This window comes from Marmota monax, unplaced genomic scaffold, assembly GCF_021218885.2.
Source record: "Marmota monax isolate L192 unplaced genomic scaffold, Marmota_monax_Labrador192_F-V1.1 WCK01_AAM20220418_F8-fsc00044, whole genome shotgun sequence".
NCBI classification, from domain to species: Eukaryota; Metazoa; Chordata; class Mammalia; order Rodentia; family Sciuridae; genus Marmota; species Marmota monax.
Genome location: NW_026695198.1, coordinates 13,535,161 through 13,562,245, shown reverse-complemented (window position 1 = coordinate 13,562,245; position 27,085 = coordinate 13,535,161). Strand labels below are relative to the sequence as shown.

General features: G+C 36.7%; 1 protein-coding gene across 1 annotated transcript in view; it reads left to right on the top strand.

Moving 5' to 3' along the window:
* Positions 1-27,085, top strand: part of CUNH8orf34 (chromosome unknown C8orf34 homolog) — a 404,315-nt gene that overhangs the window by 251,562 nt on the left and 125,668 nt on the right. Inside the window, 1 exon segment of the mRNA XM_046428478.2 lies at positions 16,458-16,593. Coding sequence (XP_046284434.2) covers positions 16,458-16,593 — 136 coding nt within the window.

The window sequence follows — 27,085 nt, the reverse complement described above, 5'->3', positions numbered from 1 at the left end:
CGCTGAAATACAGCAGCAGCAACTTTAGTCTATAGCAAGTCGTGATCTTCTTTTTCAATTTTTCTCCAAACTTGATTCTTTCTTATTTGTCCTAAAAGGTCTGAGCATAAGACAGAAACAAATCAGGAGTTTGAAAGGGAGAGGAAATAATAGAGCTATGATACTTTATGTCATTTTTAGGTTAACTATCTTGAACTTACAATCCCAACAAAGGTGAAGCATGTAATGATACACTTTTCTTTTTCACTTTTTGTGTACACTTTGTTGGTGAAAATGTACCTCATTGAAACTATTGCATGAGGGATTGAAAATCTCAATATCAATAGCACAAAGTTCAGCTATATCTTTGCAAAATATTAGTTCATTAGAATAATTTTTCATAAGAAAGGCTTATTTAAAAATTCATGTTGAGAGGAAAGCGAGGGAAGGTAACAAAGTACAAAGAAAATAAAACAGGACAGCGAAGCAAAAGAAGTCTATAGAATTAGGATTTCATGAAGAAAGAGTAACATATTAAAGGAGGAATTAAAAAAGTATAAAGATCGAAATCGTGGGTTATAGTGGCACTTGTCTGTAATCCCAGTGGCTCGGGAGGATGAGGCAGGAGGATTGAGAATTCAAAGCCAGCCTCAGCAAAAGTGAGGTGCTAAGCAATTCAGTGAGGCCCTGTCTCTAAATAAATTACAAAAAGGGCTGGGGATGAGGCTCAGTGGTTAATTGTCCGCAGGTTCGATCCCCTTTACCACCCCCCACCAAAAAAAAAAGATTGAAATCAAGAGAGCAGTGGGTGGGGGGTGGAGTGGAAGATGTTAGCCATTCAAGCCTTACTGCTCTTGAAATCCAAGAAAAAATACATTAACACTAAATCTTGAATTTAACATCATGTCAGTTTAATTTTATTATTTATGTCATATATTTGAAATTAACTGACTTTAGAGTCAACTCTACTAAAGATAAGTTTAGAGCATGGACACAGAAAATTTAACTAGGATTGGGAAGGAAGCAATTAATGTATTAAATTTATTATAAATCTCTCCAAAGGACTAATTTTTATAGCATAGAACTCATCAAAATAAGCTTAATTAATATATGTAGTCAGGATCAAAATGTCATTAAATGTGGCCCCAGTTTCTGTTATTAAGTTCATGGTCAGTGTTTATCAGCAATCAACAAATTAATAGAGATGTTTCAACGTAGGACTTTTTTTTTTTTTTAACATGGAGCCTGTGGAAATTAATAAGATATATGATTCAACAATCAATTTAGAAATAAAAAGAATGAATAAAAATTTTATATGTCCCCTGTAATGGCTAAAATGATGCTCACAGGGCTGGTAATCATTCTAAAACCACACCATTGGGATGATTAATGTTTTCTCAAAAACAGTGACTTAACTATTGAGAAATAATCATCATATGAGTCCTTTTGCCAGAGTCGTAACATAGGGGAACTAAAATTGGGAAACATACTTAAAATGATAATTATAATGATGATATTTTTTATAAGATTTGGCAATGGTTCCATATTTTTAAAAAAAGTACCCATTTTTACCTTTTATCATATAAAAATTGCTCCCTATCTAATCATCATCTTTTAATTTCACCAAACTCTCCTCAGGACACTTAAAACCCCAGCCTTGACTTTCTCACATCTGGATTCTGAATTTTTCCTGATGTTCCTCACTGTGTTCTCTAGTCACTGAACACCTCTGCTTCTCTTCCCTGTGGCCTGTGAGACCATCCCCAAATCTGGTCCCTGACATACTCCTCTGAGATTGTCTCTAGATTTCTGTATTGATCACCACATGCCATCACTTTGGTTAGGGCCAGAACTGGGCCTTCACCTATTCCAGGCCAGCTTGCTTATATAACCTTACCTGGACAAGGGCCCACCCACCCAGAATCTCAATTATTTTTGTGAAAGAGTATTGTTCACGTTCTCTAATGTCTGCATGTTAAAACTTCAGAAAGTGACAAAAAATTTCAGGAAATACAAGTCAAATCTTCCGGTGGATACAGTATAAACTCTTTGAATTTGTGGTGAGTGAAAGTTAAGAAAAATAAAGTTACACTCTGATGTAGAAACCAGGCTGTTAGTCGTGTTTGGATTTGAAAGTGCTAGAAGAACCAGTATTTTCTTCCAGTCTGGAAGAAGAAAAGCACTCCCAGATGTCTTCATTTTTCTGGCTAACAGAAGAACCTTCATGATTTATATAATGATGTGTTCAATTAGCATAAATCTTGAGATTGACTTGCAATCTAAGCAAACAAATTCTAGTCTATAAATTTTGACAAAGGTTTGGTGGTCATATGTTTGTCTATTGATGGTTACAGTCAAAGAAACTATATAGGGACTGGTAGCCAGCAAAGAAGAGCTTAGGAATTCTCTTGTTCTTTGCAGTTAACAATGGAGACATAGAATATATGTAAATTTAAAGTGATATGAATGTTTTCCTTAACTTACTGATCAAATCACTTTATTTATTGGTCTCATGTGGTCAAGAAAAGTAAATATTCTGTGACCTACTCTCTCTTATGTTATTAAAATGTTAAAGTTCAACCTAAATTCTGTGACTTCTTTTCCAAATGAAATTCTAACTTAATGTTTTTTTAACCTAACATTAATCTAAAGTGTTAAAGACTGTAATTTCTGGTATCTGATACTTTGTTTTTATCATTTATGAACTTGATTATTATTTATAAACTTTATTATTTATGAACTTGAAGTTGTGGGTCTTCTGATGTACTAAGAAAAAATGCTAAATTTGTATTTGAGGTGTAATTCTAAAAATAGAGTAAACACTTGAAGCAAGGACTTAACATCTTTCTACCATCTTTCAACCACAGCACGTCCCAGAACATAAAGAATGTTTTATTCTCCTTTCTTTCTTTCCCTGTTTTTAGGAAATATCGCTGCCTCACTTAACAGAAACATTTTATATACATTTTTTTAAACTTGTCTAATTTCTGATGTTTTCTTAACATTTTATTTTTAATAATTCACCCTGAATATATAACATCTGCTTAAAACATTTGACCTAATCAGCTTTATCGATGTAAATCAACAAACCAATAGCAATGCAAGGAAAAACTGCTGTATAATTCTTGTGTAACCCATCCATGAATCACTGTGAAGGGACTTAAGTTTGGAAAGCTTTTAATTTTTGTTATAAAGTTCCTTGAAACAGATGTGAAAATTCACTCATCTTCTACACTGTCTAGTTCAAACAGCTGTAAATTATTTCATGGATTACACTTGAATGAAATGAAAGTCCTAGGATTATTTCATCTAGGCAGCTGTTATTTTCTTAAATGAAATCAAAACCCTTCTTTGCTTGATTACTTCTTGGTTATTTGCCATTGTATAAAGATAAAATGTTCTTTCCTCATAAATTAGTTCATTTTTCTCAGTACTGTTACTGTGATGCAGAAGACACATCACGATTTTATAAGCTACCTTTCCGTGACTGCTTTGGCCTTTCTGTTGTGAAAAGAACAAAATGTAGCCCTCTCTTCTTTAAAAGTTTTAAATGTAATATTCACATAATACGCTCACTTCACTTGAAAGTTAGACACGAGAAGTGTCATTGCTGGAGCTTAGCTACTGGGATGATGATTGTATCAGCTTTTCTCAGCCAGATGGTCTCTAACTGCATTGCAAACTTCTTCCCAGGCTGCAAACTCGTCCCTCTGTCTACCAGACATCCATATGGGTGTCTTGAACACAGCATGTGTGAAACCAAAGGTATTATACTTTCCTGTATTTCCTAAAAGTGATAATGTGAAGAAACCTGCTTAGATTTCACATTCAGTCTTTCACTATATCCTACCGAATCTTCTGCCGAAATGGCCTTCCAACACATTTCTTCCTCTTGGTCCCCTATCTTCCAGGTCCTCAAAGATTACACATGAACTATTGATACTTCCCGCCCCACCCCACATCTCTGTTCCCAATTGTTATTTTTCTAATGTCTATAGGTAAGTGCAATGAAATATTTCTTCAAAAAACTTCTTTTTTCCAAGAAGTAAATTCCATGTAAAGATCACTTACTAAGTGAGTAATTAATTACCTTGTTATATAAAGTCTTAAAGACAACAAATATCAGAAAATGTTTACTCTGTGCTAGATACACTGAGACATTGAGATTACAATAGTCAGTGAAAAAGATCAAGTTCCTATTCTGAGGTGTCAGAAAAGAAATAAATTTTTGAAATAAATAAATAATTGTGTGTGTGTGTGTGTTTAATATATACATGTGGTTTGTGTTTAAGTATGTGTGTGTGTGTGTGTGTGCATGCATAGATTTACTTAGTGATAAGGGCTTTAGGAAAAAAATTAAGCCAGATAGGAGAGTAGAAAGTAATTAAGTATTCTTTTTAATAGAGTCGGTAAGATGTTTGTATTTATCTCATGAAAATTATTGTTGGATATAGTCAACAAATATGTTCTGTTTTTAGTACCAGTGATTGAACTCAGAGGCACTGGACCACTGAGCCACATCCCTAGCCCTGTTTTGTATTTTATTTAGAGACGGGGGTCTCACTGAATTGCTTAGTGCCTCACAGTTGCTGAGGCTGGCTTTGAACTCACAAGCCTCCTGAGCCCCTGGGATTATAGGTGTGTGCCACTGTTCATTGTTTAGTTGGACTAAGCTATAGAATAGGATAGTTTTTTTAAAAAAAATATAACTTTTATTAATATGTTTGTGGAATATGTGTTCTAGAATAACACTCTAGCTAATAGAAATATAACGATCCATAAATTGCAGTAATATAGTAATTTTAAATTTTGTAGTAATCATATTTTAAAAAGAGAAATGGGTTAAATTCATTTTAATGATACATTTTATTTAAACCACTAGATCCATAATATTATTATTTCAATGTGTAGTCAATATAAAAGTTGTAAATATGATATTTTGTATTTCTTTTCTTGATATAAATCTTTGAATTCCCATGTGTATTTTACTTTTTCAGCAGATCTCAGTTTGGACTAGCCATGTTTCAAGTACTCAGTAACAACATATGGCTAGTAGCCAATGAATGGGGTGGTGCAGTTCTACAGTATGTTGCAAATGTTGACTGTATTAAATAGGTTTGTGATACTTTGATGACTGCATCATTGTACATTATGTAAGAATACACTAATGAAGAAGTCATTTATAGTAATAAGTATTATATTTAAACACTCATTCTTTGAATACATCAACTCAATACATTTACTTCAGGAATGAATATTTTATAGAGGTTACATTATTCATAATGCTGACTTTGTTCAAAAAATATTTCAAGAACCTTTTTAATGAATTTAGAAAGTTGTTTATTTGGCATATTGGTTTTAAATTAAAAAAAAACAACCCTGCAGTTATTTTTCTAAAACAGAATTGATCATATTATCTGAATGCAGTGGCACATACCTGAAATTCCAGCAGCTCAAAGCCTGAGGCAGGAGGATAGTGAGTTCAAAGACAGCCTCAGAAATTTAGTGAGGTCCTAAATAGCTTAGTGAGACCCTGTCTCAAAAAAAAAAAAAAAAAAAAGACTGAGGTTGTGAGGATGTGATGGGGCTCAGTGGTTGAGAACCCCTGGATTTAATCCCTGGTATCAAAAATAGAAAAAAAATCACATTATTCCTATTTTGAGACCAAACTCTAACATCACATTCTGCTGTTTTTCTACATCTCATGTTCCCTCTGGTCAGCTGTATAATATTCCCCAAAGTGCAACATACTTTCTCATCCCTATGCCTTTTCACCTTCTTTCATACCCCTGAAAAGTTCTTTGTCACCAGCTCTGGCTTCTCCACTTCTAACTCATGTATCCGCTAACAACTGTCACCTGACTTAATGGTCACGATCACGCTTGACAATTCCTTTATCAGACAAGTTTCATTCAGAAAATTGAAACTATTCTAATTAATTAAAATAGAAAAGGATTTAATTCAAGGAATTACATGCTTGGGTTGGAAGGTCTAAGCCAGTGGAGACACCCATAACTTTCAGATGTTTACTGCAGCTGTGGTTCTGAGTCAGCTGTTGGCTGTTGCCACTCAGAAGTTAAGAAACAGCAGGAAGCAGCTTTGCATGTCATAAATCCTCTGCAGTAAAAATATAATGATTACTCCAGAGGAATGCAGAGATTTAAATGAATAAATAATCAATGAATAACCTCACATCTGCTGAAGCCCACCTTATTGGGACTGAGACTATAAAGGGCTTTACCTCTTTGCTACCTTCCAGAACTTTGGTTAAATCTAAACCTATGTGGAGAAGTAGTTAGTAAAATGGTATAAGCAGTGTATTTCTCACAGAGAGAGGCACAGACCAGAGTAAGAACAGTGCTGAGTGCCAAGGACCAATACTGGCTTTTTGTTTTTTTAAACTTCTGTTACTTTCTTGGTGTTTCCGATAGCATTTAAAACATTTTCTTTTCTTCATTTTTTTGAGATAGGGCTGGTCAGATTATGTAACAGTTATAGCTTATAAAAAATCACCTTGTGGTAATTTTTTAAAAATTACAAGTTGATTTTTTATGATTCTTTTCTACCCTTGTTATCTTAAGAATTATATGAGATTTTTAGTTGAAAAAGTATTCCTGGTTACTTCTAAGAAATTTCTAGTTGGCCAAAATCTCTCCTTAATGTGTTGAATTTTTGTATCTACTTATGGCCAAAGAGAGTCTAAGAGTCTATCTGCTTAGTCTACAGCATTGAGGGGACATTTAGGGAATATCTTAGAGAAAAATTCACTTAGAAAAAAAGGTTCTCAGTAAAGAAAGAAGGAAGAGAGAGTGATAGGGGGCCAGGAAGGAATTCCACAGCTAGAAAAGGAAGGAAAGCCGACAAAAATAAAGGATGGAATGAAGAGAGGCTCTGATATTGATATTGTAGGGGAGGCAAAAAATTAATTCCTTTCCTTTTAGATGTTTCATCTTTTTTGCTTGTTTATTTTTGGATGGGCCTGGGAATTAAATCAACATAACAAAGATTAACAGGAGAAAAGCATACAAATTTATCTAAGTCAGTTTTTATGGTGTGGGAGCCCTCATGAGGAAATGAAGAACCAAGAAATGTCCACTACTTACATGCTGAATTGGACGAAGAACAGTAAGTTATGAAGAATCAACAAAATTACGTGGGGAGGCATAAAGGATAAGTTATTTTGGCAAAGTCTGTACAGAGTCCTCTAGTCTAAACTGCCTGTCCTTGATAATAATAATTTGGCTTTTCTTCTAGTAGAGGGAAAGAGTCCTTCACAGGAGAATTTCATCTCTTGCTTGTAATAAACAGAATGAAGGTCAGGGTGATCTTGAACCTGATGTTTTTCAAGTGCCTTTAACTCTGAATAGTCAATATTCCAGAACAGCATATTTGTAACTCCTTCAATACCATGGGCATTCAAATACTCTTGAATTGTCTGTGTTTACAAAAAATATTCCTGGTATTTCCTCTCTTGATTTATCAGATTTTGAAAAGTCTCTGAACAGACTCTTACTCAAATGCTTTAATTTGTTTTTCTCCCTCTCTTTTAATTTATGCAAAAATTCTTAAGTAGGGACATTTCTGTTTCTTTCTCTTGGTTATTTAATCCTAGACACCTGCTTCCTTTAATAAGTTGTTAAGGAAATGGAACTAGTGAGACCTAGATTTGTGTTTGATGTTTTCTGTTTTTTTGTAAACTACACATGGATTTTTAGTATCCTCCCATGACCAAACTGGATTCTTTTTAGCTGTCTCACCCTTTAGATCTCGGTAAGTACTCAGTAATCAGTAGGAGCTCATTGAACTTCTTTCAAAGGATGAATATTGGAAAAAAAGAGGGTGTAGAGATTTCTCAGTGAGACCTCTTCCAAGACTGTTGGAGCCAATTACAGTGCCATCTTAGCAGCTGCATGTGACACCTCCCAAGCTAGAGGAGCTGCAGAGACAGTTTCAGTTGTAGCACTCTGAAGTCTCAAAGGAACTTAGCAAATGAATTCCAGAAGCTTCTTACTCTAAGATTCTCTTTTCTTCCACACTGTGTTAGTTATTCTCAACTGGAAAAAAAGGTGATACCCAGATTGAGGGGGTGGGGAGAGGCCAGGGAATCTTCAAGAAGCCTCTTTAAATACTCTCTTTAATTCACATGTGAAAGGAGAGTTCTGTCAGGGAGTGCTTTCTGATCATCAAAATGTAGTCAATTAAATTTCTGTCTTATTACCTTCTCTACACGTTAAGCAGTCTGAAAATGATTGCATAATTATCATGAATGCCATTCCACTATTTTGTCTTATTAGTAGAGAAACAGTACAAAGGCAAGGAGACAGTTGACAGGTTTTGGTGTTTAAACATGTCCTCAAATGTAATGAGTGTCCATTTGTCTGGAAGCCCTAGACCTGAATGAAACACATGATTTCTTCTTATCAGAAGGAAGAAAAACTCAGAACTCATCTCATTAGTAAGTCAGTGTGGTGAGCTTTGTCCTTCCAAGATTAAAATTGAGAAAGAACTTTTATTTCTGATTTGTAGAAATATGCTCCCCCAATACATTGTTGCCTCATTTAAACACTTTTCTTTTACATATTCAATTTCCTCTTTTTGACAGTGTAAGACATCCCCTCAATTCATCATAGAATTATAATGAAAATGTATGAAGAAGTACCAATTTGGATTAAGCCATGTAGTACAATGCTTCTGGAACTTTCTAAATTGTCAGCCATAAGCAGTCACTCAGCTTCCACTTTAAACATTTCTTGGAATGAGGTGATCATCTTCTGCATGACATTGCACCATATAAGCATATGCTTCTGAATAACTGTAAGAGTTAGAAAGGTGTTACATTAATCCATAAATACACTTCTTTCTCCTAAGATCCACTCCTTCTCTGCAGCCACTGAAGGAACTCTTATCTCTCTATTATATGACAAACTTTTAGACATCTGAAGGTTGACATTGTGGAAATAAATGAAAACCACTCACCTGTGAGCAAGCAGAGAATATTTCATCTGTTTATCCATTGTGTTGCAGCATGGGATCAGCCACTGTCACTTGCATTTATCACAGACTTCTAATGCAGAAAGGGAGTGGGAAAGCTTTAAAATATAAATAAATAAACAAACAAATGGGAGACTTACAGTGTGTTCTGATTGGAAGTTGTTGGCATGTAGAATCTGAAAACAGGTTAATTAGGAGCCTACTATGTTATGTGATTGGTTGGGTTGCATATTTTGGTTCTCTCTGGTTAGGTCTAATTTGGAAATCAGGGAGAAAGGAGGGAATTGGCCTATACTAACTGTTCCCTGAATGTTTGGGGCCCGCGGCTGCAGAGGTGGCAGTGTCTGTATATTGTGTATTGCCCCACGGTCCCTTCTTTTGATAGTTTTCTTCCTTGCAGGAGATTGGTCAAAAGCTGAGGCTAGTGATCCAGGTCTTCACTACTTGATAACTATTCTTCACAGTCAATTATATCACAAGATCTTTTTAATCATTTTTTTGTTGTACAGTCATTTTGGCCACATGGAAGGATTTAAGATTGTACACAGTGTGGGGAGCCACTCTGAATGACTTGCGTCTTCCATCCTGAAGCAAGAAGCTTTGACCATCACTACATTTTGTAGTGATCTGGGCGTTGTCCTGGTTCAGACATGAGGGCATGTCTTCAGATGTAAGTGACACCCCTTGGGTTGAATTACACTGGCCTGTCCCTTGTAACCTTGCCCCTTCTGGCCTTTTTTGGATGGAACTTTCTCAGAACAAGGATACCCCCAATAAAAGCTCACTTCTGAACATGCTCGTTCTCTCTTACCAGCCTCTGGTAACTTTCTTTGGCTCTCCCATTTGGGGAGCCTGAGGCCAAGAGGGGAGAAGCAATCCTGAAGCTTGTTTAAAGGTGTTTTCTTTGGTGTCCCTGGAAATTCAAACGAGTGACCTTAAGTTCATTCAGCTGCCTGCGTGGGTCTGGGGCAGCAACATAGAATTCAGGGGATCAGCATCATGATCACTATAACATCCAAATATGATTGATGTCCACTTAAGTTGTGTGTGGTGATGCATGCTTAGAATCCCAGTGACTTGGGAGGCTGAGGCAGGAGTATGACAAGTTTGAGGCAAGACTGGGCAACTTAGCAAGACCCTGTCTCAAAATAAAAAAAAAAAAATATAAAAGACTGAGGTTGTAGCTCAATAGTAGAATATGCCCCCAGCATGTGCAAAACCCTGGGTTTGATCCCCAGTGCCACACACAATCTCCGAACACACACTTTCCTACACATGTCTATCACAGTCTCATATACACGTCTATTTAAGATGCTTTAAAACCAAGAACTTCAATTACCCTATCTAGGCTTAAAGAACATATTTAACATATTTAACTTAAGGACCAGATTTAGAGACCCAGGTAGCTATTTCCTTAAGGTAACATATAGACTTTTCTGCTTAACTCCTTTCATTGATCCAAGTACAATAAGAAGTACTGGCAATGGCCCTCCACCATGATTAGTGAATAAGAAATCTAGATCAATGTGATTGTCCATCACTACTGTTGCTAACAAGTTGAGACAGATGTGCATTCCACCTAGAGTAGAGGTGGTATCATTTATAATTTCTGCCAGAATTAGTGACAACATGTCTTACAGTCTTTTGTTAATGATTCCTATTGTTGGAAACTGCTTGCTCATTCATTCTGAAGATTGAACCCAGAAACACTTTATCACTGTACTACATGCTCAGTTATTTTTATTTTTTATTTTTCTTTTTGAGACAGGGTCTCGCTGAGTTGCCCTGCCTGGCATCAAGCTTGTGATTCTTCAACCTCAGCCTCCTAAGTTACTAGAATGACAGCCAATACCACCACGCCTAGCAAAACTGCTTTATTATTTGCAAAAACAATGAATTAGTAACTCTCTCCAGTGGAATGTCTATAAATAGTCTGAGTAGACTTGTTTTGGAGCTTGCATTAGAGTTGAACTCTCCCTCCTTGATGGTCTATAGAATCAAGATAACTGTGTGCAGATAAGATTTTAAATACTGTTCCTAAGGTGCATGAAACCTTAGAAGGAAGCTGCAAGATGCCATCCTGGCTACAAGGGAAGTAGTATGGTAGGAACACATGTGGATCCAGGAAGAAAGCAGTTGTTCATGACTTGAGGTGAAACCAAGGCTTTTCATTAGCTGAGTTACACACTGGAATCTCTGTGGAAAGTAAGTGACTCCTCATCCTACAAAGGTTGTTGAATTCAAATTCGAAAGTTCCTAGATTCCAAACTCTAGGTTGAAAAAAATCTATTCTTTTTCCTAGGAGAGAGGGACACTGGCAAAGTCAGTGGAGATGCCATTGGCTGTATTTCCCTGTGATCTCATTTAATGAGACTAAAATTTCTCAAAAACATTTTCATTATGGGGATCTGATGAGGCATGGCATATTCAGCAATCAGAAGTTTAAGGGCTCAAATGGTATAAAGAGAAAAACTGTCATTGTGAGTGGTTGATGATCGGGAATTGATAGAAAGTGGGAAGAATGATCATCATTAGGCAAAAAAAAAAAATGAATTGAAGGGGTCTCTGGCCTACATCTTGGGCAGAAGCTGTGTACTATCTGAGGTCATCATAGGCTCTGAAGGTCATAAGCCATCTATCTACTTTGAAAATCAGCTGCTTCCAGAGAGTCTCAGAGAATCCTTAGTTTGATGTTCTCTATTAGAGTAGGTTCTAACTTTTGTTGATTCAGATCACTTAGTTGTGAAATGGGATTTACCCCAGGGAGTTTTACTTCACTGTTGTTAACAATATTTCCACTGGGGTTCAAAAACAGTTTTGTTCCTCATGTATCCTGTAATAGATGAAATCTTTTGGTTGGATATCAAGAAGAGCCTGTTAAGATGTTTTGGGAATATAACCTTAACATGTTGGCAGTAGGAATGGGTATAATACATGAACCCTTTTCACTATGTTGCCATGGTCATGTATACAGGGAAGTGTATAGTAATGTAGCTAAAAATTGAAATGCATAGCTCCTTCGTTACCAATTCATAAGGAAATAAACAAGAGTCCCAAAGAGTGTAGACCATACTGATATAAGAGCAAGTAGGAGTGCCTTTGACTAAGGAAGCTCAAGCATTTCTAAAAGTTTTATTAATTTTTATTTCAAAGATATCATTGAGTCTTTCCACCTTTCCAGAAGAATGTAGGTGGTAAGGGCAGTATGGTTTCTAAGTATGAGAGCATGTTCTTTGATACTTCTTGTGAAAGTTTGTATTGGCCTCTTGATGTAAAATTTGTATTCCCCAGCCTGGAAATATAAAATCAGTCAATTATTTAGACACTGTAACGACTACAGCTTTTGGGCAAGGAGATATTTCAACCATCCTGATATCAGACATAATAACTAAAACATATCAAATTCCATCCCTCAAAGAATGAGAACTGTATAAATTCATTGGATGGTACTGTGTTTCTGTTCTCACGACTAAAAGGCTCAGGGGTCACTCCAGTTGAACTGGGCTAACTGGGTTGTGCAAAATAACCACACAAGAGACACAGATACCTTTTTCTTTGGGGTCACTGTGACGGCTCCTCTGACCTTAAGGGTCCGCAGGAAGGGAGAGGGCGAGAGCACGCACTGACCCCGTTTATTGAGGAGAAGTTATTTAAATGAGGCAAGGGGTCAGGTTTCAGGGGGCTGAGTCTATCTTCATGATGTCCACTGTCAGAAGTGGGTAGGCCACACTTACCTGGGTAGGCCACACCCAAGGACACAGTAAGAGAAGGGGATACACACAAGGCACTTCCATGGAAGATTCTATCCTAAACAGGGCAAGGGGTTATATTACAAAGGAACAGGTGAGCATAGCTTCACCCATGGGGCTGTAGCAAGACACACCCATGCAGGAGACACCGACCCTAGAACCCAAGAAGGGTGGGGAAAGCTCTGCCACATTTCTGTGACTGAGCGCCTCAGCACCCAGCCAGGGAGTGTGACTCAGTCACTTGTAAGGTTGGTCTCCCACAGGATGGTGTTCAAAAGGCCCTTGAAACTTTGGTTCCTGATCATATTCCACCTTTATAGTAATTTAGGAATGATGCTGTTGATGAGTGACATGTGACTCAAAATGACCTCGCCTTTCTTTTTAAAGTTTCTCTAGACATGTTAACATAAGGATGTAAACAATTTATTTGTACCATGATAAGTAATTTCCTAGAGAAATTTGCCTAGCATGCATTTGAAACCATATGGTGCCACCAAGACCAGCAGAGATTATCTGAGAAAGGCTAGAACCATAATGTGTCTATCTAGTTTTTCTTTCTTCTTTTCTTCCTTTCTCTCTCTCCGTCCCTCTCTGTCTCCCTCCCTCTCTTTCTTTCTTCTTTCTTTTTCTATTATTAAAATATCATAATTATACATAATAGTTGGGTTCATTTTGAAAAAAATCATACATCCAGTGAATTTTATTTTAATCCCCATTCCCCCTACCTATTGCTCCCAAGGTGAAATTTCCTTTGGTGCATTCATATATGCATGTAGCGTGATTTTGTTAAATTATTCCATATTTCTTCACCTTTCCCATCCTCCTTCCCTCCCTCATGTTCTCTTGCTTCTACTCCATTGATCTTCCCTATATATCTATGATATCTGATCCCTGCCCTCTCACCCATCACCTTCTTTCTTTTACTTTGCTCCAGCTTCCACATATGAGAGAAAATGTTCAACCTATGATTTTCTGAGTCTGGCTGATTTCACTTAGCATGATGTAGAAGCATAGGTTTTTCATTGTGAATTTGACACACTGTGGTTCTAGCCTCACTCAGTTTTTCATTGTTCTTTCCATAATCATGAATTAAATGTTGGTATTTGATAACATTGTTTTTTAATTGCTCCAGGAATTTATCTTTCAAAAATTGAGATAGGATCATAACTTTAGTGAAGGCTGCTTATTTGGCAAAATGATCTGGTATAACGTTTTCTTTAACATCATATTATTTCTTTCTCATGAGTCTCACTCTTTATAACAGTGACCACTTTATAAGTAGGACTATATCTAAAATTGTTTTATATAAATTGTCTAATTCTAAATGGAGGTTCCAACAGAGTTTAAAAAAGCTTTTGCTTCTACAGCATCCCAAAGTTATACTTAAGAAGAAAAGTAGGCCTTGCATGTATTTAGTCTGAGGTCTTTCATCAATCAATAAGCTCAAGCAAGTGCAATAGTTCTGCCATCTGTACTGAATTTACTTCACATGGAGGACTCTATTCTTCAAGTAAACTTAAGTTAGTGATGGTGCAGGGAATTCCCCTCACCGCTCTCACCACTCACTGAAATGAACTGACAATAGGCGGAATAGCAGGAGAAAAAGCACACAGACATATTAATGTGCACAGGAACATCAAGGAATGGTGATTACCCACTAACCCACTGATATGCAGAAATTTATGTACCTTCTTCATAGGAGAGAGAGAAATGAGAATTTGTAGGCAAATCTGAGGGGGTAATAAGTGAGTTTTTAGGAGAGTTGAATGAGCTTAAAGAATATACAAGGGCTGCGACAAATGTCCTCTGGATTCCAGGTATGGTGTTTGATGAACCTTTCCTGAGGTTAATCTTTCCTGGATAATGAGATTTTGCAAAAATTGTGTTCTCTGGAGGAAGAGGATTTCCATTGGTCAAATAAGGGAACTTCAAGGAAGGCTTCCCCTGAACTTCATTAGAGAGCAGGGATCAAGGATGATCAAGAGATAGAGGGGGTAGAGGGGGCTAGAGAGATCTTAGGTCTGAGATGGTTTTTTCAGTTCAGCATGTCAAAATACCACACTTTGGGGTATCATTTTCTGAACCCTAATAGTAGCACACTCTACTTAGTAACCTCCAGTTTCAAATGTTAAAGTATGATCCAAGAACAAATAATTTTGGGTCAAGGTTTTCCTTAGGAATCCTTAAAAAAGGGGGGTGGGGTGGGGTGGGGTGAAGTATAGAAAGTTCTTTAACTGATGTAAGAAAATCATGAACTTTCATTTTCATGGAAGGGACTGGAAATTGACATAAATTACGGTATTACAGTGGTGAACAGTAAGTAAGGAGAGACTCACAGTGTGTCATGAGAGGTTCATTGCTGGCTAGAAAGTATTGTGTGTTCTCAGGCAGTAGTTTTATCTGTATTGATATACAGATCAGTATGAGATCAGAAAGAGAGCCCATAAGGACTCCAGCAAAAGCACCAAGTTTTGAAATGGCAGCTAGGCTGTTAAACGAGGGACAGTCTTTGCAATCAGGTCAAAGTGATGAGCTTTTGATAACTTCCCTGAAGCTAAATTAAAACTCTAAGGGCTTCTCCAGATTGCTTAAGCACAAGAAGACAGAAGAGCTTTCACTTGGGACTGCCTGTTGAGAGGTGCTGTTGACCATCCTGCTTCAGAAGGACTATACATGTTTCAGTCTGAGTTGTCACCATCTCAGGAAGATTTCACACTTGTTGTAATTTTGCAATATCCAGTTAAACCTAGAAATGCTCTGAACTGTTTTATGAGGGGTCTAGGTTGTTTTATACCCTTTATTTTATCACAAGAGAATGATTTGCCTCCTCCTGTAGATTATGCCATTAGTAATGGATTACATTTTGGCAAAATATAATTGATTCTTTGAAACTTTATGTCTTTTCTTTACAAAGGCTAAAAGCAAGTTAATGAAATCCTTTTTGTAAGCTTGTATGTTCTTGGAACAAAGAAGTAGATTATGTACATATTATATGGGAATTGAACCACAAAAGAATTTTAAATCATTTGAGTCTTGATTGAGGACCTGGGAAAAATGGAAGGAGCTTCAGGGACCCTCTGGGGCATGACTATCCAGGTATCTGACTGTCCTCCCCAGGAACAGAGAAAAAATTGACAGCAAAATAATTAGACAGTTTCAGGTAAATCCTGATTGGAGGTTTTTGGATGGAGAAGCTGGAAGCAGGCTAATTGGAAATGAAAGAATTATGTAATTGGTTTTAAAGTATATTTGGCTTTTTCTCTTTGGTCGTGTTGGAAAAAAAGACAACACAAAACAAAAACAAACAAACAAACAAACAAAACAAAAAACAGGCAGCCAGCAGTATTCCAACAAGTCCTGGCCATTGGGGGCATATTGCTGGAGAGGTTCTGGTTGGGCTCCCCTGGATAAAGTTCCAGGGGAGGCTGTGGTTCTGCATTCTATTTTGTGTATGTTCTACCCATTGTCTGTTTGCATTTTCTGTCTCTCACCTTTTTGTGTCTCAGAAATCTTCTCAAATAATTTGTCTCCAACCACATCTAGAAATGATCTGAAAAATAATTGAAGTGTGAGGTTAAGAGTTTTGCAAAGGGGTTATATAAAATAATATCTTGCTTAACAAACTATTGGCTTCTGCCTACAGTTATCTACCTGAGGACAAAAAAAAAAAAAAAATCCTCTTTAATTCTACTAGACTTATTTTTTTTTATTTATCTGTGATTGTTTGTGTTTTTGCAGAGGATCTTGATGATTTAAGAATGGAGGGAGTAACAACCCTGGTACCTTCTGGGAGCAAATTTAACCAAGGCCGACCTACTCATCCTGCTGAGCCCCAGGCCAAGGTCACACTGAATATCTGTTCAAGGTGTGCCAGGTAAAACACATAATAGGTACATAAACTTGATCTTTAAAAATCCAAGATTTTGGTGCAAAGAGTGTGCTCCTCTGTGTTCTGAAAAACTTTTCCTTCTAATTATCTTTTGTGCTAACATTGGCAAGGAAGTTAAGTTTATGCAGTTTACCCTTGTGCCCAATGCCACTCAGACCAACAATGAATCAAAGAGTTTAAATTGTCTTCCCTTCACAGCTTGAGACTATTTTAAGTCTCTCTGTCTCTGAATTTCATTTGCTGTCTGCCCTTCTGTTCCTTTTCAAAGGAAGATTCAAGGGGCTCTGAATGTTCAAAGCCACTTTTAAAGCACCTGCATAAAGAAAGAGTTTGCCCAGGTACAATTTGAGATCTGATATTATTGGCCTTTTAACCTGCCCCTCATCCTGTTCACCTCCTGGAAAGAATTTAATCAGCTTGATGCTTTTCAGTTTGGGCAGCTGGAAGCAATCTTTGCATATACTGTATGTGGCCAAAGAAGTAGCTTCTGGTTACTGCCAAGTCAGCTCCCAGTGCTGGTCTAGCAAAAACTCACCAAATAGCTTGAATTCATTCTTTTGTAGGAACTAAATCTCATTTGCAAAGAGGCTTTTAAGTCTGTTTAAATGATAAAACAAGCCTTCTAACCCTTATGTAAATGGTTCAGATTAGCAAGAACAATGTGCTGGCTGGCCAATTTTATCTCCTTTTCTTTATGTCTAGCTGTTCTATTGTACTTTTTTGAGAGGGGATTAGCTGCTTGGAAATTGGGAGGAGGAAAGTATAGGGAAATCATCTCCTGATTTTTGTAGCTTTTCCTCTTTTGCTTTACCCTTTTGGAATTTTTATTTTAATTGTCATTAGCTTAGAAAAATAAAAAGGAGAGCTCTTAGAAAATCAGGGAATGTTGTTTGTGGTCATTACAAAAGTGCAATAGCATATAGTGAAAACACCACGGGTAACTTTGCTGAAGACTAGGAATATTTAGAAAAATGACTTTTTGAAAAAAAAATAAAGCTGTGAAGAAAACGTGTAATATTTATGTGATAATATTTAAAGCATTCTGAGTGTACAAGGTCATCTATGGAAGAGTTATTTGGCATTTTGTTTTAAACTTTATAGTTTATATGTATAAATGTACATTTGTAATTTGATTGGAGAGGGGATGATACTTGGTCCTTCCTATAACTAACAGAAGATCAGGGCATGGGGTGTTTGCTTTTCCAGAAGGGAATACTTATAGAAAGAATTTTTTATGAATCCATTGAGGATTTGAACCAGGAAAAGATCAAACACACCTTTAACCCTACATTATCATTCAGCTTCCCAATAATAGAATGAAGATTGTAAATCACAACCAACCTGCATTTAAGGTGTTTAGCTGAATTCATTCAAGAAATGTTCATCCAAATAATAATTAGTTATATATACTGTATTCTCACTATATATTACATACAAGTCTAAGTTTTCTAAAAATTAATTTCTATTGTCCCCCTTTTATAGATAAGAAAAATAAAGCATTAGTCGGTTACACAGCTTGTCCAAAGTAACACAACTAGTAAGTAGTAAAACAGTTTCAAAGCCAGGCTGTATTGGTCCACAGGCTGCCTCTAACTCTTTGTTTTGTTGATAAGCATCAACTTTTGTCTGAAGGTGAAGACAGAAGTTCCAAACAGATAAAAACAATAAGATTCAGGTGTTTGAAATGATGGGCATTCAAGATATTGTTTTGTTGGAAAATAAGGCAAAGTCCTTTGAAAAGGAGAAGAAGATATATTGACTCAGAGCAAAGTAGGAAACAGTATAGAAGAAGAGTCTATGCTGTTCATTTTATATGGGCTACTGTTGACAGAGCTTAGAGTAAAAGAAAAACTCATATTGATTGTGAAGAACTATGAAGAATCTGACATGTTAATGTATTTGCAATCTGGTAGCCTGCTGCTGTGTTATACATGTGAGTGGAAGACATGAAATTTCTGGGACAGAGACCAGGGGCTTTTAATTCATAAAATAATAATAATTAGCATAATCACTTGTTTCCTGAGCTGAATTTCTCACAGAGTGGCACAAACAGTGTTGTAGATTGCATTATGTGAGAGGAATCTTGAGTTAGGAAACCTGAATATTTTGCAATAGGCATAGTATGTCCGGCTATCGCTCCAATGGAACCTCCGTATCTATCTTCAAAGGTTGTTAGCTGTACAAACATCCTTGAGCAAATTAAACAAAGACTTTTAATATCTCTCAACATGAAAGAATATGAAGAATTATTTCCCAGTACTACTTAGGGTGGATCACTTTTGTAATGCGTTACTGTCATTATCAATACTTTCCATCTTTAATTCATCATTATCAATTTATGTCAAAAAAATTGCCTCACCTCAACTATTGAAGTTGTAAGCAAGGAATTTAAGACTGCCACATTCATTTTAAGCCAGAGATAAGGATTATCAGAAGCAGAAGTCATAAACTAGAGGACTGTGGTATTGTCCGATTGTTTTGTGTATCCATATAATATTTTAAAGTGTCACTGAATATGTGACTATCTTAGTCCATTTGGGGTCTTATCACAAAAAAATTCATAATTGGGTGGATTATAAATGACAGACATTTATGTCTCACAGTTTGGAGGCTAAGTAGTCTAAGATTAAGGCACTGAGAGTGTCTTCATGCTGCATGGTCACAGAGTGCTGGAGATGGAACCCAGAGTCTCACACAGGCAAAGCATGAAGTGCTTTACCACTGAACTACACCTCCCCCAACCACTGAGGTCTCTTTTATAAAAGCACTAATCCCATTCATGGGGGCTCTACCCTCCTGACCTAAAGAACTTCCAGAGGACCTGCCTCTTAATACCTTCACTTCAGGGGTTATGTTTCAACCCTGAACTTTAGAAGCATGCAAACATTCAGAACATAACAATTATTTACTAATTTCACATATAAAAATGGGATTTCTATCTTTTCTTAAAAATCAGTAGAGCTGATAATACTAGGCCATTTTCTGAAATGATTTCACAGAAGCAGTTTTCCCTTCTAGACCCTGAGGCCAGCAGTCATACTCCACTGTGTCTGAGTTTGTTTGTCCAAGTTTATTTATTTATACTACTTCTATGAATTCTTGAGGTCATCATTTGTAATCTCTAATTTGTAGAAAAGCTGTGTGGGAGATGAAAGACTTTCCTTCCATCATCTGAAGGTTTAATATTTAAGTCTATGGAATAAACTGACAACAGGCAGATGAATGAGAGAAAAGCTATACAAATTAATTATCTGCATCACAGGAAAGAAAAGACCCCAAACTCAGTGAGAATTAGGAACCTAAATTTAGGTACGGGAGAGGAGAAAAGGGGTGTAAAAAACTTAGGGGAGAGGAAATGATTTTTTAGGAAAGAAATATAGATAATTGTTTGTGATAAGGTTTGTCTGCATGTGATTTCTTCTAATGGACTTCTGGAGAGTTTGCAGTATAATTTCTAATGATAAAACTCCCAATTGAGTTCCTTTTGGAGGATCTGTCTTTAGACAGTTATGGGGAGTGCAGAGAAAGCCTTTCATTGCATTTGCTATTTTTCAAATGCTTTTATCTCAAAGTAATCAATATCCACAAATAGCATATTTTTGGGGGTTTTCTTCAGCTGGATTGCCAAAGATATACAGTGAAGAATCAGAAGTGGAAGATTGCAGCTCAAGGAACCTGGCCAGGCTATCTATGAAATGGAGTTAATATATATTGACTTCCAAGGGTGACTTGGAAGGCAGAGCAAGAAACTCTATGCCAATAAAGTTCTCAAGGCCAGGGGTCTCCAGGGACAGGGTTTTCTGGTTTGCCCAATCCACCCTCTCCCTGCTCATCTTTTTGATAGACTCACATTAAAGTGTTAAGATAGTGGGAAAAAAAAGTGATATCAAACCATAGTGAGATGTCACCTCATACCTGTTAGAATGGCTATGATCAAAAAGATGACAATAAATGCTGGAAAGAGTGGAGAAAAGATTAATACAGCCATTATGGAAAAAGCATGAAGGCTCCTCAGAAAGTTAAAAATACAAATACCTTAGTTCAAGCAATTCTGAACATATATTCAAGCGAACTGATATCATTATCGTGAAGAGATATCTGCATGGATCTCTTCTCATTCGGAACCTGATTGGATGATGATCAGTAATGAGGCTGATAGATTATACTGCCATTGATCAAGGGGTTGGAGTCCTACATAACTACTGGAGGTAATTTTACTTTTTAAGACATTAGGAAGAGAAACATTCAGCCCACACTTAATTGCTCAGTAAGTATTATGTACAACAAAGTGATTAAAAGATCAAGTGTACAAAAGTTTGTGGATTTGCAGAGTTACAAGAAATAAAAAGATTGCAGGTTATTTTTTTTTAATAAAGATTTCACACATGGTTGGAAAAGTACAAATGAAAGATAGCATGTGTTTTCAGGCTAGACATTATGCAGAGCAGTGGTATTTGCATATCTCATATCTTGGACAAGTAAAAGAATGCATGGCCAACAGATAAGTGACCACCAAAACAGGTGAAGATTTTACACCAGGTCCAGGCACGGTGGCATGCACTTGTAATCCCAGTGACTCAGGAGTCTGAGGCAAGATGATCCTTAGTGAGGCCAGTTATGGCAACTTAATGAGACCCTGTTTTAAAATAAAATATGGAAAGGTCTGGAGACCTATCTCAATGGTAAAGTGCCCCTGAGTTTAATCCCTTGTACCAAAAAAGAAAAGAAAGATTCTAATCCAGAACATCTCATTTCCCTCCTCAGATCATAAGGAGAGAAGCCACTGTAAATCAATTTGCAGTAAATACAACTTTGTCCATATAGATTATAGCAGTGTCCTTAGGGTGGGTGATGTTACTTGTTATAAGGTAGATTTTTAAGGGAGTCATTGAGTGTTTTAGAAAGTCCACTGGTTCAGTTACAAATCCTTTAATAATATAAGTTTCCTGGTTGCCTAAGAATCACACTAAGTAATATCAACAAAAAAGTAAAGAATTGATATGCTACTGATACAAATGAGCAGAAACTATCTGCAAAACTTTTGTGGTTGGAAAAAAAATCCTTTGGAAAATCTTGAACTTCATTTTAAAATTCTCCATGAAGTGTCTTATATTTCTGTTTTAATATTATAGTTAACAAACCAATAATAAGCAGAGTAATGCTGATACTAAGGCACCAAAATACCATTTCAAGTGATGCTTATAAGCCATTTTTCTGGAAAGACCACCCATTAATTCTGTCTACCCACCGCCATTCTTAGGAGTTAAATCTTGTTTTTGTGAACTCATGCCAGGGCATTCCGGGTGGTAAGATGCTATTTGCTTTTGATGGTGCAAGTGTTTGCATTCCTTCATGCTTAACATCAATAGTGCACAAAAAGGGGAGGCGGGAGGCTGAAAGCCATTTTCAAAGAAATTGGATTATAGAGAACATGCAGTGATACTGGCTCAGACACTAGAGCATGAGAATCCAAGGAGAAACTTATTTCCAAATAGCCTGCTGATTTTTAAACTGATTTGTCTCAAGCCACTCAGACAAAAATTCTTCATTATTTCTCTTTAATGTGATGATATTAAACGACCATGCTTAGTTATAAGTTGACTTGATAAAGCAGAAATGGATCATCATTAGTGATAGCACGCTGAAGAAAAGATGAATGTCAAACCTTGTGTGAAGGAATTCAAACTCCATTAGGATTTGCTAATCAACAGAGAATACTTACAGAATCAGTCACACATTATATTCAGTTCACTTTTATGTACTTCCCCCCACACCAAGTATATTCATAAAGTTTCAATTCAGCAACTTCCCAGTGGAAGGAATGGTGAGTCAAACAGACATAATGGAAAATGAATTAGAACAAATAGGGATTACTATCACTAGTTTAAATTTCAATTTCTTTTTTTTTTTTCATAAAAGTGACATGCTAGACCTAGAAGAGTAAGGACTCCATTTGAGGCATGCACTACCAACTGCCATTGTTATGGTTTGGATCTGGAATATCTCCAAAAAGCTTATGTGAGGAAGACTTGGTCCCCATTGAACCAATGTCCAGAGGTGAAGCCTTTGGGAAGTATTGGATCACAAGGATTCTGACCTCAACAGTGGATTATTCCATTGATAAGGGAATCGACCCCTGATAGGTGAGACCCAGCTGGAGGAAGTAGGTCAGTGTGCCAGGTCCCTTCCCCTCTTTCTCTCTGCTTCCTGGCTTCCATGAGATGAGCAGTTTTCCTCTCCCATGCCTTCTCCAGGCTAAGAGCAATGGAGTTAGCCTACCAAATCTCTGAAACCATGAGCCCAAATACTCCTTTTCTCCTTTAAGTTATTCATGTCAGGTGTTTTGGTCACAGTGACAGAAAGCTGATTTAGCACAGCCATGTTTCACATGACAGAATCAATTCATTTGAATAAAAATTCATTTACCTAGCATTTATTCTCTGTCTGAAACTGTGAAGAGCCCTAAAAATAAAAATTAATACCCCTGACCACTAAGAACTTATGTTCTAGAAAAGAAGAATTAATCTTCTAGTAAACCAGCAAATTAAACTTGGACTACCAGATAGTGTGCTAGGCAGCTTTCCATCATTATAAAAAAGTGCCGGTATAATCCACTTATGGAGATAAGGTTAATTTTGGCTCATAGTTTTGGAGGTTTCAGTTCATGATAAGCTGGCCCCATTGCTTTGGGCTTCTGGCAAAGCAGCCCATCATGGTGGGAGTTGAAGGTAGAGCAAAACTGTTGAAAGTCATGGTCAAAAGCAAAAACAAAACAAAAACAAAAAACAGTGAAGGATGGGACCCCACTAGCCACCTTAACGGCACACCCTCAGTGTTCTAAGGACCTCCCACTGGCCCTACCTCTTAAAGGGTCCATCACCTCTCAATAGCACCATCCTGAGGACCAAGCCTTTAACACAGGGGCCTCTGGGAAACATTCAGGTCCACACTGTAGTGGAATGTGGTAGTGCTATGAGAAATGAAACATGTTGAGATGGCTAGGTTAGGCCAATCAGGATTGACTGTGATTTTATGGAGGCCATTGCTGTGGAAATTGTTCATTCGAGATAGGCTTGAAGGAACGAATGAGAGCAACACCAGCTAGAAGCTGGGAACCACCTCACCTCAACTGTTAAATTAAGTTCATGGTTCCTTTTGTTTATAAGTCAATGCAAGATTTTTGCTAGCCCCAGTAACTATTTTTGATTCAGAGAAGAGGGGGAACATGGTACACACCATGTGTACATGCACAGACATACAATCTAAATAAAAACTATTTTCTTGATATGTGAAAAAGAGCTAAGACTTTTGGCCAAGTGATAACAGGATTTAAATATCAGTTTGGGCACTGCCCAATTTTGGGAAATCACTTAACCTCCGTAAACCTCTTTTTCTTATTTAAATATGCATATAACAACGTCTGCCTACATGATTGATTGCACTGGAGTGGCTACCTCAGTCTCTAGCATAGGGCCTACTTTGAAAAAAAAAAAAAAAAAACCTATTTCAAGGGGAAAAAATAATTCTTAACATTTCAAAAGCAGTCAAATACACATTTAAAATCCAGGCAAGTCACCCTGTATTCTAGGGGAAAAAAAAAGGAATATTAAATTAAAGTTCTGTGAAAAGGTCATGCTTAGGAATTAGAATATTAAGGGTCATTCAGATTGGTTTTTAGCTAAATAAAGATATTTTGATTATGGACAGGCTAGATTCCTTATCATTCCTCTCTGTGTAGATTTACAAATCTATCTATGAATCTATCTGTCTATCTATCCATGTATCTATCTATATCATAAACACTCCGTGATATAGGAGACACTCAGAGGAAATAATGTGAGAGGTAGGGAGAGATGATCTTTACTGAGAAACAGCAAGACATGACTGTTTATGAATCCTGCAGTCAGTACAGACTCCTTATTTTTCAGTTCCTACCAGTAGACCTGGGAATTTTTTTTCTTGCATCTCCATTTAGTTCCTCGAGACTTTGCTGTGGTCTTCATTTAGGGTAACTTCATTTTTTTTTTCTAGTCTTTCTGGGCCACAGGAAGTATTTGTAATTGTGGGAGGGACATTTGTGCAAAGCTTACAGAGAGCAAGTATTCTATAATTAGGAATTGATTATAGAACATTGCCTGGAGAAAGTCAGTGTGTCAATTTTTGTGTGGGAAAAAGAATTTTATCCTTCCATAAAGCGCAAAATGGCTGGCTTCCCTGCATCGCACTAAACACAATAGGGTAGCACACGCAATGAGATGTAATAATATTGATACATTCAAGAACAAATAAGTTGGGGATGGTTACTCCACTATGCCTCTTTAACCCAACAGGTCCCTGAGATGCCTGAACTTGGAAAGGGAGGGCCAGTACTTCATTCCTATTCCATCATGAGATGATGGACATTGGGTTCTTTCTACTTTTGGATTATTACGAATTATGCTTATTGGCTGTTTTTATCTTCTTTAAAGAAATATCTATTTCCTACCTTACTTATTTTTGATTTTTATATTATTTTTTTCAGTACTTGTGATTGAACACAGGGCCTTGTGCATACTAGGCCGTCATGCTATGACTGAGCCAATCCCCAGCCCCTAATGCCTTACTTATTTTTAAAGAATTGGGCTGTCTTTTATTCTTGAAGTTGTAAGAGTTCTTTGCATTATGGATGCTGCTCCTTATCAGATATACAGCTTGCAAATATTTTCTCTCATTCTGAGAGTTGTATTTTCAATTTTATAAATGGCGTCCAATGAAGCATACACATTTTAAATTTTGATCAAGTACAACTTACCATCTTTTCTTTTGTCATGTATTTATTTGGTATCATACCTCAGAAATCATAACTTAATTCAAGTTTCTGAAGATTTATGCTCATGTTATATGCTAAGAGTTTTGTGGTTTAGCACTTATATTCAGACATATGATCTATTTTCAATTAATTTTCATATCTGGTGCAAGGTAGGGATCCAATTTCATTTTTTTGCATGTGGATATCCAGGTATCCCAGTATCATTTGTTGAAAAGATTATTTCTTCCCTGTTTAATTTCTTGGTTCCTGTTTTTTAAATCATATGAACCTTGAAAGTCTCATTGCTTTTGAAAATATAAGAGATTTTTGGTTGTAACTTCTAGCATGAGCCTTGAAAGTAGCCATTTTTCCCCCCAAGGATTCCTGATTCCTTTTGGCAGAAAATTCATGGTATACAATAGAATCTACTCCACTAGGTGCATTGAGAGAGTGCCATTACTTTTAAAACATTTTAGTGAAAAAAGATGAGGACAAGAAAAAATGTACGTTACTAAATACATTATTTGGGGATAAATTGATTTGACATTTTTCATCCCATTATAACAGTGTAGTGTTTCTACTTAATACATGGTCTTATAAAATTCTTTTACACTGAAGATCTTTATTTTGACAAAATATCCAATTATTTAATGGCTTTAATGACCACTCTAGAGAACAGGTAAAGTATGTTGTCCCCAAATTCTTCATATAGTTTAAGGTTATTAAATTTTCAAACTCCAGTAAGTCTTTACAAATACTTCATAAAATTATGCAAAACCCTATTGAATTGACTTAAAATTTGTAGATGATGCCTTTTGTTTTTAGCTTGCATTGATTACTTGATTTATGGTCATGTTACTTGTTTTAGAGTTTAAAGGGTCATTTGTAATACCTTATTTTGTGTGGCAATGTAATTTCCAGACTTATCTGATGAATAATGGGTTCCATTGTTTCAGTTTACCTTCAATTTGAGACCATTGCTGAGTGATCTAATAATCCGAAAAGCTTCTGTTTTAGTTATAATCATAGTCTGTTCAGCTATTATAACAAGGTACCTCAGACTGGGTTTATTACTCATGGTTCCGGAAACTGGAAATCTGAGATTAGAATGCCAGCATGGTCTGGTTCTCATGGGGGCAATCTTCCGGGTGGCAGACTTTTTCTTATCTGATCCTCACATGGTGGAAAGAGAGATGGCTAGATTTCTGGTCTCTTACTCTAAGGGTATTGCCTTAGTCTGTTTTCTGTTACTATAATAGAATACCTCAGACTGGATAATTTGTAAAAGAAAGAGGTTAATTTTGGCTGATAATTTTGAAGGCTGGATAGGCCCAGGAGCAGTCTGACAGTATCTTCTTGGCTTCTGGTGAGAGCCTCATGCTTCAGAGGATGTCAGAGAAGCAAATGGGAAAAAGAATGCATGCACAAAAGAAGAAAGGAGGTCAACTCCCAAGATAGCTACCCTGTTCCCCAAAGAAGGACCTCTTAAATGTCCTATTTCCCAGTACCACCACAATGGCAATCATAATCCAACGAGAGTTTGGGAAGGGAAAACCATATTCAATCATAACAGAGAGTTAATTACTCTAAAGCCCTCACCTCCAATATTGTCACACTGGAAGTTACATTTTACCATATGAATTTGAGGGTAACACAAACATTTAGTCCACAGCAGCTAAACATTGTGTC